Source organism: Leptosomus discolor, chromosome 2 (genome assembly GCF_034619465.1).
Source record: "Leptosomus discolor isolate bLepDis1 chromosome 2, bLepDis1.hap2, whole genome shotgun sequence".
NCBI lineage: Eukaryota > Metazoa > Chordata > Aves > Leptosomiformes > Leptosomidae > Leptosomus > Leptosomus discolor.
Genome location: NC_141392.1, coordinates 55325281 through 55342473, shown reverse-complemented (window position 1 = coordinate 55342473; position 17193 = coordinate 55325281). Strand labels below are relative to the sequence as shown.

Genomic DNA, 17193 nt, shown 5'->3' with positions numbered 1-17193 from the left:
GATGGTAATAACGCTTTTCTCTGGTGCTGATGCAATAAGTAACTGTTTCCTTTAGCAAAGCAAATAGCTCACCGAGGTGTGTAGACCAAAACACCTGTGTTCCACACTAACAGTTTCAAGAGAATGTTTTTTTTCCATAAGAAAGTCTTAACACCATCAGGTTTTGCACAGGGACCCTCCTTGAAAGTCATGCTTGGTCCTCTCTGTTGCCTCCAGGAGCTGCCACAACGAGGGTTTGAGGTTGGTAACGATTCTTTCTGGTGAAGGTCTAGTTGTTTCACAACCCAGTAAATCCTTAGTCTTCAGCTCAACATAGGAACATCCATTAGTGGGGGGAATCTTCCCCTCTGAAAACTTCTCCTGCTGCAGCTCTTTCCCTCTTCAACATAATGATGCCATTGAGCAGCAACAAATCTTCGTGCTGGGAAAAGTCAGCGTGCTTGTCAGCGTGAGGGAGCACAGCAGAGAAAGGAAATGTCCATGAAACCACAGCCTTGGGCGCTCAAATGTTTATCTGCGCTGGTGAGCAAAAGGGTTTGAGACCATCTGAAAAATTTAACATGATCTTTTATTTCTCGTGGTCGTCTGTCTCAGCTGACGATCGCCTAGGCAAAGGCTCTTAACAGATTTCAGGAATTGGGTAAGGGTGTTCCTGGCTGACTACAGTTTAAATGATGTTGAAGCCTTTTGCTCATGGCTTTTTACAGTAGATGTGTTTAGTCATTTCATTACAAATGAAAGACGAGTGCAAAATTCTCTTATCTGATTTTCTTCTCGTTTCTTTTTATAAGCTCTGATTTGTTCTTATTTATGCAATAAAAAAAAATTTTTACTGAGAAGTAGGAGTTAAAATGGTACTGTGCAGTGTTGTATGCTCTGCTCTGTTGCCTTCCTGGACTATAAATAACACAGCAACTTTCTCTTTCCTTTCCAGTCATACTGCTCCGTGGTGGTCTTGTGATGAGGTATTTGGCATCCTGCAAGTTTAAATGAAGCAAAGGAGATCCTTCTCCAGGGATGTGGAGTCAAAGGCTCTGGGTGTTCCCTTACAGCTGCTCAGGCCAGCAGAAAACTAACATGTTTCTTCATTTGTGACCTTAGGAACACTTTCCTGCCCAGCCAGACCTTTGTGGATCAGAGGAAGTTTTGTGCCGGAGGCAGGAGAGGTGAGGCAACATGCTGCACTTTCACCCTGTGACTGCCCAGGCACTGCTTTACACAGCAGCAGGGCAGCCTGGGTCTCAAAGAATTCCTGGGAACCTGGGTGTGATGCAAAGTCATAACCGTCCACTGGAACCAGCTAGGAAGTGGTGGTGAGGCTTGCTTAGCAGCAACCAGTCTTTGGATTAAACAGGTTGCCAATACAAATGGTTTGGCTACCCTGCTTCCTCCCACAAAGTGCGCAAGTAGCGGGGGGGGGATTTCTGGCCAGGAAAGCGCAGCCCTGCTCTGGTGTGTCACCTGTGACAGCAGCAGAGCTGCTCTCCTTCTGCAGTGGGATACACCCACCCCCCCCGCCTTGCCCTCTGGGCAGAGGGCACCGAGCCTGCAGAGCTGTCTGCAGCATCCAAAGGGTGCCACAGGTTAATCCCTTCTTGAGTCTCCAACCCTTCCTGCTGCCTAAAAGTGGATTTGGGGCATTTTTTTTTTCTGCAGCAAGGTAAGGAACAAGCAGAGGAAAACCTCAGGTTTCTATTGAGAGGTGCCTGTCGGTCTTTTCTGTGAACAGGCTATGTGTCTCTGAAGTAGTTTTTTTGATTGAGGCACCAGTAGGTTTGGGGATTTGGTTCATTTTTTGATATTTTACTGTAGTCTCCCATAGCAGGTTCCCTCAGATGTGGATGTGTTTGAATAAGGCTTTGCAATATCAACTGCTAGGCAAAATATTTTTTTTTAAGGGTTTTTTTTTTTCCACATGTCCCTGAAGGTCAGATATTTGCCAGATGCAGGGGGAATGAGGCTGAAATAACTTGGTAAAGCATCCCTGGTGGAAAACTTCTCACTTGCCCCAGAACTCATATGCCATCTTCTTACTGTCTGGTGTTGTGGATCCCTGCCAGAGTGGGTTTGGCTAATCTTTGCCTGTGACTCAGAACTGAGATGTGTTGGGAACCTCTTTTCTTTTTCTTTTTCTTTCTTTTTTTTTTTTTTTTCCCTTTTGAAAAATGAAGTGAAAGTTTATCAACCTGTACAGTTAAATGAGAGCTCAGCCAGCCAAATGAGGAAGTAAAACCTTCCTATAGAATGAGCTCTAACCTGCTCACTGCACTTGTTTGCTCTCAATTGACATCAGCCTTGCCATAAAGTCTCTAAATATTGGCTGACGACTTCCTTGTGAGCCTGGTACTGCTCTGAATCCAGCTTCTGGCTCGCGAATGGTGGGACGATACTGCTGGGATGCAGCAAGAGCAGCTGTCAGGTAAAGGTGCACAGAAAGTGGGGCTGCCTGTGGGTACAGCTCGCTCTCTGGGGAGTTTGGGTTTACTATTTTTGGCAAATTCACCAGGGAATGTGGGGAAGAAAAAGGTGAATCTTTTCTTAATCATCAAGCCAAGAAATGACTGGTCTTGTTATTAAGAGTTTATGTGCATCTCTAATTTATGGAAGTAAAAGTTCTTGTTTTTCTGAAAGCAGAGCAGTCCCTCTTCTTTCAGCAGAACATCTCATGGAAGGGCTTGAATGGGCTGGCAGACTCAGGGACAGAGGAGGAAGAAGAGGTGGCCCAAACCTATGGTGTGAGGGGGGACACTGCGGTGGCCAGGAGCTGTTTCTGCGCTCCTGGTGTGACTCAGCACGCACGCCTAGTTTAGAGAAGACTTGAACCTGCTCTGCCTTGACCAATGCCAGGTCCAGCTGGGGCCGTGTCCCCTCTGGCCCTGCTCGGGCAGGATGGTGTTTTGGTGGGGGCTTTGAGAAGCCCCAGCTCCCTCTGAGTCAAGCTGGTCCTTACTGTGGTTCTGTGGCCTGAGGCGGCTGGAGGTGCTGCTGGGCACACACCTGGTCCTGCTCTGACTGGTTGCAAGTGGAGCAAAGACCTGGTGGAAGGCCTAGGCAAAAATTGTTTTTTAAAGTCATTCAAGATGAGGAATTAGAATATAACCACTACTTTTTTGGAAAGTTTTTACAAAAATTTCAAATGATTTTCTTCTAATCTTCCAAATCTTTCAAAATATAGAAAAGACAGAAGACCTTAACAGGTTTCTCAATTTTTTGGTCAAAAGTAATTTTTTTTAACAGCTAAAATGTTAAGATTAAAATAGAATTTTGGAAACATGACTAAAGCCATTCCTTCTGTCTGTGTGTGTGTGTGTGCGCGCGCATGCACATGCAAGAGGGGGCACAACACCACAGACAGAGAGGGGTGCTTTTTAAGCTGGAACATAGGATGAGCATGCAATTACCTTTGGATAAATTTAGCTCTCAGTGGAGGGAAAACAAGAGCAGCTTCCTAACAGGGCTGGCTCAGGTGAAAGATGGAGAAAGTAGCAAGAAGAAATCTAAGTAGTTTTAAAATGAAGGTCATAAATTTTATAGATGGGAATTCACAACCTGTTTGTGATAGCAAAAGGACTAAAAAGCTAAAAAAAGGACTCTGATGCACAGTTTCCCCTCTTGTCACATGTTTTTGTGCTGGTTATAAGCAACCAACTGACCTGTTGAACTTGGGCACGCTACTGACCGCTTACTAATGCGTGAGCTGGTGATTTTATCATCCTTTAATTCTCTCTTTAGAAGGGTGACCTCAGTGGTGGCTGTGACCAAGCAGAAATCCAGTGTTTAACTTTGCAGAACTAGCACATTGCTGGTGATGGCTGATACTGCATCGTATCGACCCCAGGCAGTGATCTGGGGCCCAGCGTTTCCCAGGCGTTGCCCCAGCTCACCAAGCCAAAGGGTGCGCAGAAGGGCCAAGCCTTGCAAACGCTGCCGCTGCGGGCCGGGGTGCAAAGTGTGCAGACGTGGCCCACGGGCTCGGGGCTTCCTGGGGTGGGGCTGGAGAAGTGATGTGGTGAGCAGCCTTCATCCAGCTTGTGCCCGCGTGTGCTGCTGCCGCTGGGGCTGCGAGGTGCGCGCCGCGGGACGGGCGCGGCCTCTGCACCCTCTGCAGCCGGAAAGCTGCCTGGTAAGATTTTGAAGGTTTGAATTGAACCTACTTTCTGATGAAATCCAGGACAAACATATACACAACACGATGTCATGCTAATGTGGGAAATTGCTCTGTTATTAAAAAAGAAAGAAATAAAAAGAAAAGCATCAGAATAGATAGAAATAAAGGTTTAAAAATAATAGTGATAGCTATTAAAATATAGATAGCAACTAAAGTTTTTCTTTTATGACAATCTATTAAAATAATCCAGACACTAAAAAAAATTTAGGTAGTACTTATTAAGTGTTTGGAGCCACTGACCGCACACCTGGAAGCAGGGTTTGCTACACTGCTAGCCCAGCTGTGACAGCTTCGTCTATATCCAGGTATAAAGATACATTAATGGATTTCAGTTCAAAACATAGTTATTTCAAAGTTGAGAAACTGTTTCAGTAACAAAAAAGCAGGCAAATATTTTTTCATTTTCAGTCCATGAATTAAAAACGAGGCTTAAATGTAAAAACGATTACACTTGTAGATAGCACTGTGAAGAAAAACAGTCAAGCTCACTGGCTAAAATAAGCAACGCTTTGATTTAGATGGAAAAATACACGATAACTGCTTTCCCCTTATGTATATGACATACCTAAGGTATTTTTTATTTTACTGATGCTGTTTGTCACTTTGCAGAGTGACAGATTTCTTCCATTATAACCTGAAAGTTATAATGCTATGTAGAAAAGTAAAGGTCAAAGTTGTATGAGGTGGGGTCATCACTAATTATCAGGTTTTCTTGCAGAAATAATCAGTTTTAAATTAACTGAACCCAATGTGGGTTTCTTCCCCACAGCCCAGGGGGCCTCTTAATGCCTTAGGAAGGAGCTGCACTCAGGCTCCTCTCCTGTCTCCAGTACCTCTGTGCCTTTTCAGCTTCTGGGCTTCTGGGGTGGTCCAGTGGTCGGCAGGCTGGGCTGGGAAGGGGAGGTGGCGGGTGCAATGTGATTATGGCTCTGGGCTTCTCACGGAGGTAGTTGTTTGGTCAGTTAGTTCTGCGTCATTTGCTGCCCACAACTAGTGAAGGGAAGAGGGCCACCCTTACATCCTACATGTGGGTAGGTGACCCAGCCACGTCTTTTATCCAGGTAGCACCAATAATTGCAGAGATGTGGCAAGAGAAGCTTTGGTGCAGGCATGCCAACAGTGACCAAAGATGTATGGTATGTCCTTCTGTTGTCAGGCTTGTTGGCTGAAGCAGCTCTGGGTATGCCTGCATATGCTGCCCATCACCTTCATTTACTGGGTAGACCAGAAATGTAAATAGTGCAGTTCTGGAGAAGCTTGAAGTAGCTTTCTGCTACTTCTGCACACTCATTTCTGAATTACCAGTTTCTCTTGACAATAAATCCAAGCGAAATCGAAACTGCTTTTCAGATTGCCTGCTTCCAACCACTGTCCCAACAGCTTTCAAAAAACAAGCTGCTTCTCTGAATATAAAAGTTCTCATTGAAATAGCAAATAACACGAAAAGAGTAAAAGTCAGGCATCATCGGAACAGATGGGTGACAGAATTTCATAAGGTACATCTGTGTATGCACAGACGGGCACATACTAGGAAAGACAAAACTATAAACAAAAGTTCAGAGTTCCCAGCTACTCTGCGAACAATGTTTCCTTAAGTCACTCGATGAAATTTGTTATACTTGTTAAGTTGCTATGGCATATGAGCCCATCCAACAACATTCAACAGATTTTTATCTGTGGCTTGCAAACCACACTGAGCAAACTGAAAATCCCCGGTTACACCGTCCTTTGTATCATTTCCGGTGAGATAAGTCTTAAGAACAAACTTACGCATGCAGCGTGTCTGTGTACAGCCAGTCTTGCACAGCTCATGAAGCAGGATGACACCTGTCTGACATAATGCCTGGACAGTGACAAACACTGCATGGGACATTCCAGTGCTTTTATAAATAAGAGTGGACCAGAAAATTGCTTTAATGCTGAGAGAAGACTGGGCAGTCTCTTCAGAGAGAAGACAGCTGATCAGATAGTCTCTTTGCTGTGCACTAGGCAAATAACTGAGATTGAACGTTCTTCCTTAACGCTTCTGTTGTTTCTAACTTTTCCCTCCCTAAAGCTGATGCCTGTTAAGCCAGACTGGGAAGACAGAGGCACTGGGTTTCAAGGAACATAAATGCCAGCTAAGATGGCACTGGCCAGTTCACTTTCTAGCAAACCAGTACCACCACGCTCCAGAAAAGTTTCTACGACAGGGGTGGAAGTGCACCAGAGCAAGCTGGATTTTTTCTGCAAGCTGGGCTATGGTAAGCAGGACATCTGCAAAGTGCTGGAGAACCTGGGCCAAGAGGCCCTGGAGGATGATGTGCTGAAAGAGCTGATTCGGATGGGGAGCAAACCTCAAGCTCTGGAGAGCCAGACTCAGCCTCCCCCGCTAAAACTTGTTGCTCGTGGATCATGTAGCACTACACCAGGGTTGAAGTGGCTTGGAGATGAAAGTGATTCTTCCGATTGCTTGAGACCCATTGTGATCGATGGCAGCAATGTTGCAATGAGGTAAGCTCTATTTCCTAAAAAGGATCTCTCTTCCTCTGAAGCTTTTGAATTTTAAAGCTGATGGCTTGCTGTTTTTTTTCTTCAGGTGAGAGGTACATTAATGTATTTGATGTATAATGTGCTGGTCTTTGGCTGAGGCGCATCTTCTAGGGACCAGCTGTCTCTATGCCCATAAATACGCATGCCAAATGCAATCACTTGCTCGCTCTGCATTTTGACCTTTCATAAGCCCACAGCTAGCTAACCACTACTGTTTATGGCAGTATGATTCAGCAGCTCTCCTTTCCTTTTGGTTCACCATTGATGTTTCCTTGCTTTTTCAAATGGATGCCTAGGATTTCTAAATCTATATGCCGAGATGTTTCTAGGAAAAACTGGTGAACAGATAGAATAGCCCAACTAACCTAAGAAGGAGAGGAAAAATAAAGATGGGTGACTGTGATTCCTAACAACATCACAGTCATACTGTTTTGACTTGCAAGTTAAGCCGAACAATGCTCTCGGCTTGTATATTTTTGTTGGGTTTTGGGTTGGCTTCATTTTTATGGAAATATCAGGGAATTGACAGTTGACATACTGAATAGAGTCATTCCCTCCTTAATTAATTCTATTTCTGGGAAATATCATAGCAACCAATCTTAGCCAATTACATTTCCTAAGCAGTGTCCTGACACTGTGAAAGCACTGCTATTGATGGGGAGCCTGGCATGTCCGTGTGGATGGGAAGGCCAAAGACAGCAGTGGGTTGGCCTCTCTTTACCCGAGCAACACAAGCAGCCAGAGTTGAGAGTCTGCTGGCTATCCACCCTTTTTTCCTGTTAACTTTTGTGTCTCCTCAGCAGGGTCAAGCCCGTCCCTGCAGGTTGGGACAGGGCAGAGGAGGGCTTTCTCCTTTGGTTGGCTTTGGTGTGAGGTGAGATGAGACCACATCCCCTCTAGTTAGAAGGCAAAGTGGACAAACACATGCAGAGCAACTGGAGGCTGAGCAAATTATGCCATCTTCTGGATGAAGGGAGAAAGCCCAGCTGAAAGCAAGAGGTTCTTTGGTCAGGGCAGCTCATGGGGTGTGAAAAAATACCCAACCGTGCAAAACTGCTTAGCCTTTGCTGGGCCCTGAGCTCGGTAGCCAGGTGTTAGGCTTTCCTGCCCCCATTTGCATTTTGACCCTAGACCCTCCTTAGGGTGTCCTTCTTGTCTCGCTGCAAAAGAAATGAGCACCTGTTCAGGCAGAGCAGCTCAGCTGAGCCCCTACCCTTCCATTGTCTTAGGGGCGATACTGTCCCTGACTGGCCATGTGCTCCGTTCTCCTCGCACCACAGAATACAGAATCACAGCGTGGCAGGGATTGAAGGGACCTCTGGAGATCATCCAGTCCAACCCCCTGCTAAAGCAGGTTCACCACCAGCAGGTCACACAGGAACGTGTCCAGGCGGGTTTTGAATGTCTCCAGAGAAGGAGACTCCACAGCCTCTCTGGGCAGCCTGTCCCAGTGCTCTGCCACCCTCACAGTGAAAAAGGTTTTCCTCGTGTTGAGGCATTGCTGTTCAATTGTGTTGACACTGCAGCACCCTCTACATGTACATACTATTACAGGTACACATTCACCAGGGCTAAAGCAATATGTAGCAGCAGCCAGATTAAGTGATAATGCTAAGAAGCAATTCTGGGTGCCTCTTCTTGCTTGTTCTGCTTGGCCTTTTGGCCAAATCACTTATGCTTGAGTGCTTTAACTTCTGTACTGGCAGTACATCTAGAGCTACTTTCCTAAAGCTGTCAGGGTTATATATAGTCAATGTTAAAGCAGACTGTTGCTGAACTTTATTTGAGGCATTAAAGATGTACCTAGACTTCCTTTTAAAGGCAGTTATTTGAAGAAGTCACCTGAACTTCCAACTCACCTATCCAGGTGACTTTATACTTAGCCTGGATAGATGCTATCCTTTAAAACCAAACAAAACAGCGGTTCTAGAATGGAGATTAGATGTGTTGAGCACTTCAGACCTATTGGTGAGGGATTTTTAAGACTTCCTACTGCCTGGGTATTGTTAATAAACAAGCGTGCTTCTTGCTCCGAATTGTACTATTTTTCATTTGTGGTCACCATTTCAGCACGGAACTTTTGTTAGGTGTAAAATGGAGCTTTGGTTATGAGGCTGATGTAGGCAGAACCTAGAGGTGAATTCCTGGGGGACGATGTGGGGAGAAGCATTTAAGTCTGTGGCATTGTCCTCAACTGGTCCGTCACCGCAGATAGGTGTAGTAACTGAGAGAGTTATTTACATTTTGCAGAGGTGAAAGCCTGAGTGAGACTGTGGTGATATTATCCAGAAAGCTCAAAGTACAAGGATGAGGTTTCTGTAGATACTGTGAGGGCATTTAGCCATTTTTGGACTTTGTGTAGAGTTTACTTTTGAGGGAGTTAGCAAATTACTTTCCTTTACACGTGCACTGCACTGTAATCAAATTTTAGGTAAGTGAAAGACAAGCAGTAAGAACTTCCAATGGGAGGGGAGAAACTTAGGAAGGATATTACCTCTGATCGCTTTTCTTGAGGTTGTTTTCTGTGTCTTGCTCTGAATAATGCTAATTCTTCAGAACCCACCTTGCCTGCGTCCTCTACAACGCCTGTCCTAGGGCTTTCCTACCTCTCTGTGCAACGAAGACAAACTCCACCAACTAGGGAAAGATAAAGATGGGCCTGAGGTGTCTGTGGCCATCTCCCGTGAGGTGTTGTCCCTTTTTTGGTTTCCTGGGTTTCCCTCTGGTTTTAAGTATCCAGACTGCTTTAAATAACAAGATTCTGGTTCCACTGAAAGAGGTGTTTGGATCTGCCCAGCCAGGACACTCTGCCAGATTGTTGTCTTGGTGTTACATAAAAGGGTCACGAGTTTGATACGTGGCTGAGGGATGTTCTCCCATTGAACTGGTCAATAGTTTATGTGTAAGGAGAAGAAAGTGCGGGAGGGGAGGGAAAGCCCTCCTATTGAGTCACGAGGTTCAGGGTGGACCCCCTTACTCTCTAAACTCTTTCTCAGAGAGGAGCCTAGGTGCAGCTAGATCCACCCTTAGTCCCAGACTTGGTCAATGGGTTATGACTAAGGATTACATGTGTGTTGCCACATATTAAAGTCAACGCTTGCCCGTTTCACAGTCCTGCCTGGGACTTTCAGTGAGACAGATTTGCAAAGTTGCAAAGGTGGGTCATTTATTAAAATGACAGATATAACAAGTTCAGAATTGCTGTTGATAAATACACTCACTGCAAAAAATGAGCTCGAGTTAGTAATACAGCGCTTTTGTTAGCAATATTTTCCTGAGTAACATCTGACAAAGTTTCAGGCGCAAATCTTATCAAAGAGGCGTCCCTGGTTGAGGAGGAGAGAGGTCCAGGCCTGTCGACCTGTTCAGATAGTTGAAATTCTCTTCCTCCAAATAGAAGATTCTAAAGACTAATTTTATACCTACTGATGAGGTAGGACTGAGTCATATCTTGTGTGCTGATTGGCTCTTAGCAGGCTGATAGCACTATTAATTAAGGGGATGGGGGGTGGAAGGAAAGCCAGCGCTTGCTACAGTTGTAGACTCCTCCTCTGGTTTCGTTGGCACAACTTCTGTCAGTTAGGCCTTGTCTCCAGCCTTGTTGATACAACCTCTGGCTATAAAAGAACTTCACCTCATCCCATCAGTTGCAGTCATTGGGCTGGGTCATAAAACATCCAAATTGCCAGGTTGTAAAATTTCCAACATCTGTGCTGTGTCTTGGCCAGATAAGCAAAATGCTCATCCTTCCTCCCCTTCTTATTGTCAGGTAAATGATAAGTGTGCTAGTTAGCCTGCGTTCTGTCCAAGGCTGGTACAAGATAAGCACACTAACTGGCCTGCATACCTGTTACATGGCAAACTGGGCAGTTTTACCACACTTGGAAACTGATAAATGACACAAAAGCTCTTTATTTTGCCTTTTCATTAGTGGCTCAAAGAGAACTCTAAGCTGCTTGAAAGCTTTGCCTCACCATCCTCCTCCTTTTTTTTCCCGTAGTCATGGAAACAAAGAAGTATTCTCCTGCTGGGGGATCCAGCTGGCAGTGGATTGGTTTCGAGAGAGGGGCCACAGGTACATAAAGGTTTTTGTCCCACTCTGGAGAAAGGAGCCACCTCGACAAGACAGTCCCATTGAAGGTAAGTCACTGTCCTGGGCATAATTTGTCAACCATTAGGTGCAGTTTGGAGACAGGGAATGTGAAGAGTCCATTCCAGTTTTGCCCTATAAAGAAGACAAGCACAGTGCAAGCTGTATACCAGGTTTCCATCACTTAAGTTAGGTGTTAATTTATTGCTGCAAGCTCCAGGCTAGCAGCTAAAACTGCTTACAAGGCCTTGTTACACTGCTTTGAGCCTTCTGCTTTACAAGCACAAGTTGCTGCCAGCTGAGTTAAAGAAGGAGTTTGTCAGCTCGCAATGCATCGGCAGAGCTTTTAAGGCCAGCCAGGAGACGACAACATCGTTGTACATATTATCCAAAGGCAGCAGTATCTAAAATGTTGACTACTTCATGACTATTATCTGTTAAGATAATAGAATACAGGACCTACATTGGTTCCCCTTCCAAGAGAAGAAAATGCACCAGCTGAAGTCTGTGGAGGGTGGTGAGATTTAGCTTGTATGGAAATAAATCTGTCCGGTTTGTGCCAGCAGCTTCGTGTCTGCAGATGAGGCGGCTGGGGATCCCCCTTTCTGCATGGCAGGAATGACAAGTTGTCAGTGTCCTCAGCAGCAGCAAAAGAAGTTTATTTATTTAATCAGGCACATTTTGTCACCAAGTAAAGCTCATATCAGGGCTGGTTATGAGCCTTCTAGCACATAGTGGGGTGAAAAGGGCACTACAGGCGTTCAGTATGCCTCTGGTGTAGAATTCAAGCCATCCTTTCACAGATGAGACTTAAAAATCAGAAAAGGGTGTCTCAAATTTTACAAGTAGATGCTTAGGTAAAAGACCTAATTTTCAAGTTTCCAAATAACTACCAGATATCAGTGCATCCGAAAATCACACTGCTGTAAGTTGCCTAAAGTGCTGAAACATCTTTAGATTCCTGTTGGTTTCTAGCGCATCATTGAGTCTTGGTCATTACTAATTAATTAGTTTCTTTTTTAAAATTTTTGTTCCCCTTCTATTTCTGCAAATCACCCCACCAGATCAGCACATCCTTGAAGAGCTTGAAAACCAATCGATCCTTGTGTACACCCCATCCCGGAAGGTGAAAGGCAAGAGGGTAGTTTGCTACGATGATCGCTATATAGTGAAAGTAGCTTATGAGAAAGACGGAGTCATTGTTTCCAATGATCATTACCGGGATCTCCAGAACGAAAACCCCGAATGGAAATGGTTTATTGAGCAGCGACTACTCATGTACTCTTTTGTCAGTAACAGGTAGGAGACAGTTTGTGTTAAACAATCTTGAATTTAAACATCATAGCCAGGTCAGCTCCAACATCAATGCACCTCCCAGGAGTAGCAGAGTACAAGTGCCTTTTCCTGAAAGGAATTTACCACGACTTTTCTTATCTTGTTTCTTTAGTTCCTGCTCCCTCAGCTTTGGTCTTAAAATCCCTATATCGCTCTTCAATAAACTTCTCTATTTGAATGGCAACATTAGTGACCAGCTTTGCTTCTTTCCAGTCCAGACAGGGATCTTAAACCAAGGCTCGGTATCTTTTAATTTCTATTTCCTGTAAGAAAGAGAATGAAATCTGTGAGAGGAGGCTGGCTATCTGGCAGTATTTTTAATTCCCTTACAAGGCAGAACAGCACTTTTTCCTGTGCTTTTGTAACCACAGCTTTCTAGAAGAGAGACGAGAAGCTAGTCTCCCTGGCCCTTAACCACCCCCATCGGGGAAGGTTTTCATTAAGGCACTTGCACCGTGCCTGTGAGGCTGAGCTGTACGCTCCTCAGTCTGTACGTACTAACCTTGTCTGAGTTTCATAGTAGCAGAGGTGTTCGTTGGCCATCGGTTTGGCTGGGGAAGGGCACTGGGAGACATCCAGTGTGCAAGGACGAGGGTGAGTGGAGAAGCTGCCTTACACAGTGGAAGTTTCCATGGGTCAGGATGGAGACTTGGTTCGCCCACCTCCAAACCTGGATGGGAGTGCTTGGCACTGGGCTTCAGTTTCCTTGTAACATTGTTCACAGAAATGCAGGTGCTGAACATCAGCGTACTGTATTTCTCAAAGCTCGGGTCCATTCTCTCCAACTAGCACCAGGCTTCTTCCCTAGTTACTAATGGGTTACAAATACTTAGATGATATTTTCTGTCTTATTTCATAGGGATTGCCAGATCCTTCCCTTAGAAAGTCTAGCTGTTATCGTGAAGCCCTTTTGAATAGTTTCAACAAGACCTTTTTGCACAGCTTTGGGAATCTCTCTAAAGCCGCAGCCTGAGGTTGGAGGTTTCAGTCCCATTATGAGGACAACCAAATTCCCCCAGTGCCTCCCTTCCCCTCCTGCTCACATCTCCCTCTATCTAACGGAGGGTTGTTCCATGGGTGGGTACGGTGCAGATTCGTCTGCAAACAAGCCCAGCGATGTTAGTTTTCTTCCTGGAGCAACACGTTCAGGTAATGGCATAGAAGAATAACCAGTTTTATCTGAGCATTTTGCAGGCCATGTAGTGGGAAATCCTCACTGAATCCTTGAAAAAGGCTGGGCTTGTTTATCACACCATGTACATGATCAGCTCTAGCTCTGAATTAACTAACTGCTGGCTTTTTAATCCTCATTCTCCTCCAATTATTTAGTAAGAGAAAAGTGAGTTTGCTGTGGAAGGGAGCTGATGGTGAGGAGCACAGTGCTGGGACCACAGAACAGTTTGCTGCTGGTTCAAAGAAAAAGGAAGCAATGCTGCCACGGCTGGGGCCGCTGGCTGGTCAGAGCTATGCCAAGCTGCTGTGCCTTGTTTTGTGTTTATTAGGAAAGAAAAAAACAACTACATAAAGCTGAAATATTGTTGTCTTGGCAGGGAGCAAGGCACTGTGTCTAGTAGTGCAGCCTGACTCCTGAAGGGCAGGCCAAAAAAGGATCACAAAGATTTTCTGCCCTAAGTTTGTGCTACAAGCTGTGATGGCGCTTCAGCTCTCAAAGCTCAAGATATTCTTCTTACCCCTGTGACTTTTTCCTTTTTCAGGTTTATGCCTCCTGATGATCCGTTAGGCCGGTATGGACCCACTCTTAACAACTTCCTCAGCAAAAAGCCAGTGCCTCCTGAACCAAAATGGCAGCCTTGTCCCTACGGTGGGTTTCTCCCCATGCTGTGACCTGCCACCCCTCTTCCTCCTGCCCCTTGCTTCCCAGTAGAGCTTTCCTTCGGCTAAGGGCAAGCGCCGTTGCCATGTGCCACCTCGCTTTGTGTGGCAGGGACTTGGGTCAGGGCTGCGCAAACTTGTGGTGCTTTTTTCCTCTTCTGCTTAGCTGGCCTCATCCTCAGCAAAGGCAGCAGCTGTTTCTGGCTCCTCCATCCTTGCCTGCACACAGCACCCAAACCAGGCACCATGGCCTTACTGACCCCCCCAGCCTGTGCACACTTTTCACTTTGTGGCACTTGCGAGAAGCCATCCAAACACTTCCCCTCTCCCCGCTCCCAACAGCTTTCCAGTACTGTGCAGGTTTCTCAGAGGTAAATCCCTACACCATTTTTTGAAGCAACCCTTTGTAGCAGCAGGTCTCCCAGCCCACTGAGTGCAGCAACCGGAACATAAATGACTTTCAGACACTTCCAAAATAGCAGAAATTTGCTTTCACTGCTGCTTTGCCCTGCAATATTACATCAGCAATATTTAAATCTGGGGTCAAAAGTACTGAATTGGAAAACAGCACTTCCCCTCTTTGCTGTTTGTACTCACCACGCCCCTGCAAATGCACAGTGCTGGGGAGAAGTGATGAGTGCATTTATCAACATGGGTACTAGCGACAACCTCCTGTTCTATTTTTTGCTTCTTTCAGGTAGAAAATGCACCTATGGAAATAAATGCAAATTTTACCACCCAGAGAGACCACATCAAGCTCAGCTCTCAGTTGCTGATGAGCTCAGGGCCAAAATAAAGGTCCCATTAAGCCTAGGGAAAGAGGAGGAGAAGTGTAACCACTCACCGTACAGGACCAGAGAAGAGCCTGCACCCCATGATGCCTGCTCAGAAACGCGGCGAGAAGCCAGTGGCTGCGCGGGGGCTTCCTGCTACCCAGGGTGGTCCTGGCAGAGCTGTGCTGAGCAGCCACCCAGTGCCTGGGCCATCAGCCCCGGCTCTGACCTGGGGCTGGACCAGCGGTTGCTACAGGCAAAGCCGCTGCGAGACCAGCCTCTCCTGGAGAAGATGTCAGCGCTATCCATCGGTGACGACATCTGTGGCTACAATTGGTCTGCACATACCTCTCAGGACAGAGAGGTGACAGACAGCCCTCATCGCTGCGGTGACCTCAGGCACAACCTGTACTCGCTCCATCACCCCCATAGCTCGGATCAGACCTGCTTACTGGGGTGCCCTTTCCAGCAAACAGCGCTCCCGCCTGCGCGGGGCAGGATGTGCCCAGACCACAGCTGGGCTCAGGAGTGCTGCAGCGTGCACGGGATGGGTCAGAGGAGCTGCTACGCCCCTGACGGTGCTCAGCACAAACAGGCCCTGGAGACTCAGCACCATGTTTTGCCACAGCCTGCAGCTCTTCCCCCCGACCCACGCCACTTGCACAGCAAGCACCAGCTGCAGCAGCAGCACTGTTTCCCCAGCCGGCCCCTACGGCAGCCCTTTCTGTTAGACTCCAGCAACGGACTGGACTTTTTCCAGAAAGCCCATGCTTATCCTGATGCCTCGTACAGTGACTACTGGCCCGCCCCAGCTGTGAGGCCACCCTCTGTCCAGCAAGCAAACATCTACAGGGAGCTGTGCTCCCTTTTCCCTTACAGCGAGGTGAACCATGTCATAGCTTTGTACCCCGATATCAAGGATATTGCTAGCTTGACTTTGCTGATTCAAAGACACAGAAACTTGTGAAGCCTCCAGATCAAACCTTTCCCCAAAGCACAAGACCTTGGGCAATAAAGATGCTACTCTGAGGCTTTACTAAGCGTTATTAAAGGGCTTTATGGCAAGGGTTATAGCTCTTCCACAAGTCTAAGCATCAACCAGCTATGTCACATGGGGCACCAAGTCAAGGCAAAGGCTGCCATTCACTACAGCGGGATCTCATTCACCTCCCAAGGAAATGAATGGCAGGGCTCAGGGTAACTGTGCTGTCACCATTTGAACCTCACTGATGACTGGGTTCAGGATGGCATAGATCTTCATTAGTGCCTTAAAACACTAGAAGTGTTTTTAAAAGTCCTAACCTATTGTTCAACTATCATAAAAGAACCATGCTCCATGGCTCCCAGTAAAGGGCTCTCCATGACTCCTTGCTCAGCTCACATAAGTAATTTGGCTTATTTCCCCTAACACAGGGCTGTGCTCTCTGCTAGAAAGCGTCTTTGGGTCCATAGTATTGCCTGGTACAGACCTAGCCCTGTATCTGTGAGCATTCAGATATACATCTCATGTTTATAAACCAATGCTGTGAGCACACAGAGTCACTAGTAGAGGTGGTGGAGGTACACCAGAGCACCTGAAGATACCTGCAGGTACATTTCTCAGGGATCACACACAATGTAAGTAAGTCAAATCAGGGAAGTCTTCTTCAATATAAGTCCTGATGTGGGCTGAGGGCTTGGGATCATTAATTCAGAAAAGAAGAAACCTGGATCATGCCAAGGGGGAAAAAACACAAAAGCTTTAAAGTATCTCTGTTGTATCAAACAAGAAAACTATTGTTGACTTAACCCTCAGTTACAAAATGTGGTCCCATAATGCAATTATACAGCTGATTTATAATGACAAACATTTAAACTGTGTTCTGTTGGGACATGTTTGATTTTCAGTAAGCTGCAAAGCTGCTAATTTCTGCATTATTCCACTGAATTCTTCAGGTTATAATTCAAATATTAAGGTTAATCCTGAAGGTTTTTGGCATTATACCAAAGTTTAAGTATGTCAGTATGACATGTTTTAAAAATTATTTAACACATTATAAAATGGTCATCTAGAATGTTTTGTTCTGAATAATGTAATTTCTTAAATTTATTTTTTTTTCCCCCCATGCATCTTAGCACTGATGCTTCATCAAGTCCAACATTCAGGTGGGATTTACAAACCCTCTGACCCCGCAGTATCTCTGTTAGGTTCCTCTCTGAAGCAAAACTGGTGATGTTGGTCCCAGGAAGGAATTAAAACATGGCCCTCACGGACAACTCTGAATTCTTTTGCTTTTGAGAGAGTGACTAAGGAGTAGTAATTTACCTTTAGTGACATTATCACATGATGCTCTTCTTGAAAGTGGTGATGGTTTGACCTGTTTCTCTCTGGAAGCAAGCAGCGTCTTATTTTTTGTGGTGGTGTTCAAAGAATTATCAGGAAATAAGTATACTGTATGAGTTCAGTCTCTTATGGCCATGTT

The 17193-nt window shown here is 45.7% G+C and overlaps 1 protein-coding gene across 1 annotated transcript; it reads left to right on the top strand.

Annotated features, from left to right (window-relative positions):
• The first annotated feature begins 6281 nt into the window (after nt 1-6281).
• On the top strand, nt 6282-15698 carry ZC3H12D (zinc finger CCCH-type containing 12D). Its single transcript, XM_009952213.2, has 5 exons — nt 6282-6661; nt 10701-10840; nt 11855-12089; nt 13841-13947; nt 14656-15698. Exons 1-5 carry the CDS (start codon nt 6282-6284, stop codon nt 15696-15698), a joined length of 1905 nt encoding a protein of 634 aa, XP_009950515.2.
• The last annotated feature ends 1495 nt before the right edge of the window (nt 15699-17193 follow it).

Coding starts and splice junctions, on each gene's coding strand:
- ZC3H12D (XM_009952213.2), top strand. CDS start 6,282: ATGCCAGCTAAGATGGCACTGGCCAGTTCACTTTCTAGCAAACCAGTA. Junction 6,662..10,700: donor GGCAGCAATGTTGCAATGAG/GTAAGCTCTATT, acceptor TTTTTCCCGTAG/TCATGGAAACAAAGAAGTAT. Junction 12,090..13,840: donor TACTCTTTTGTCAGTAACAG/GTAGGAGACAGT, acceptor TTCCTTTTTCAG/GTTTATGCCTCCTGATGATC.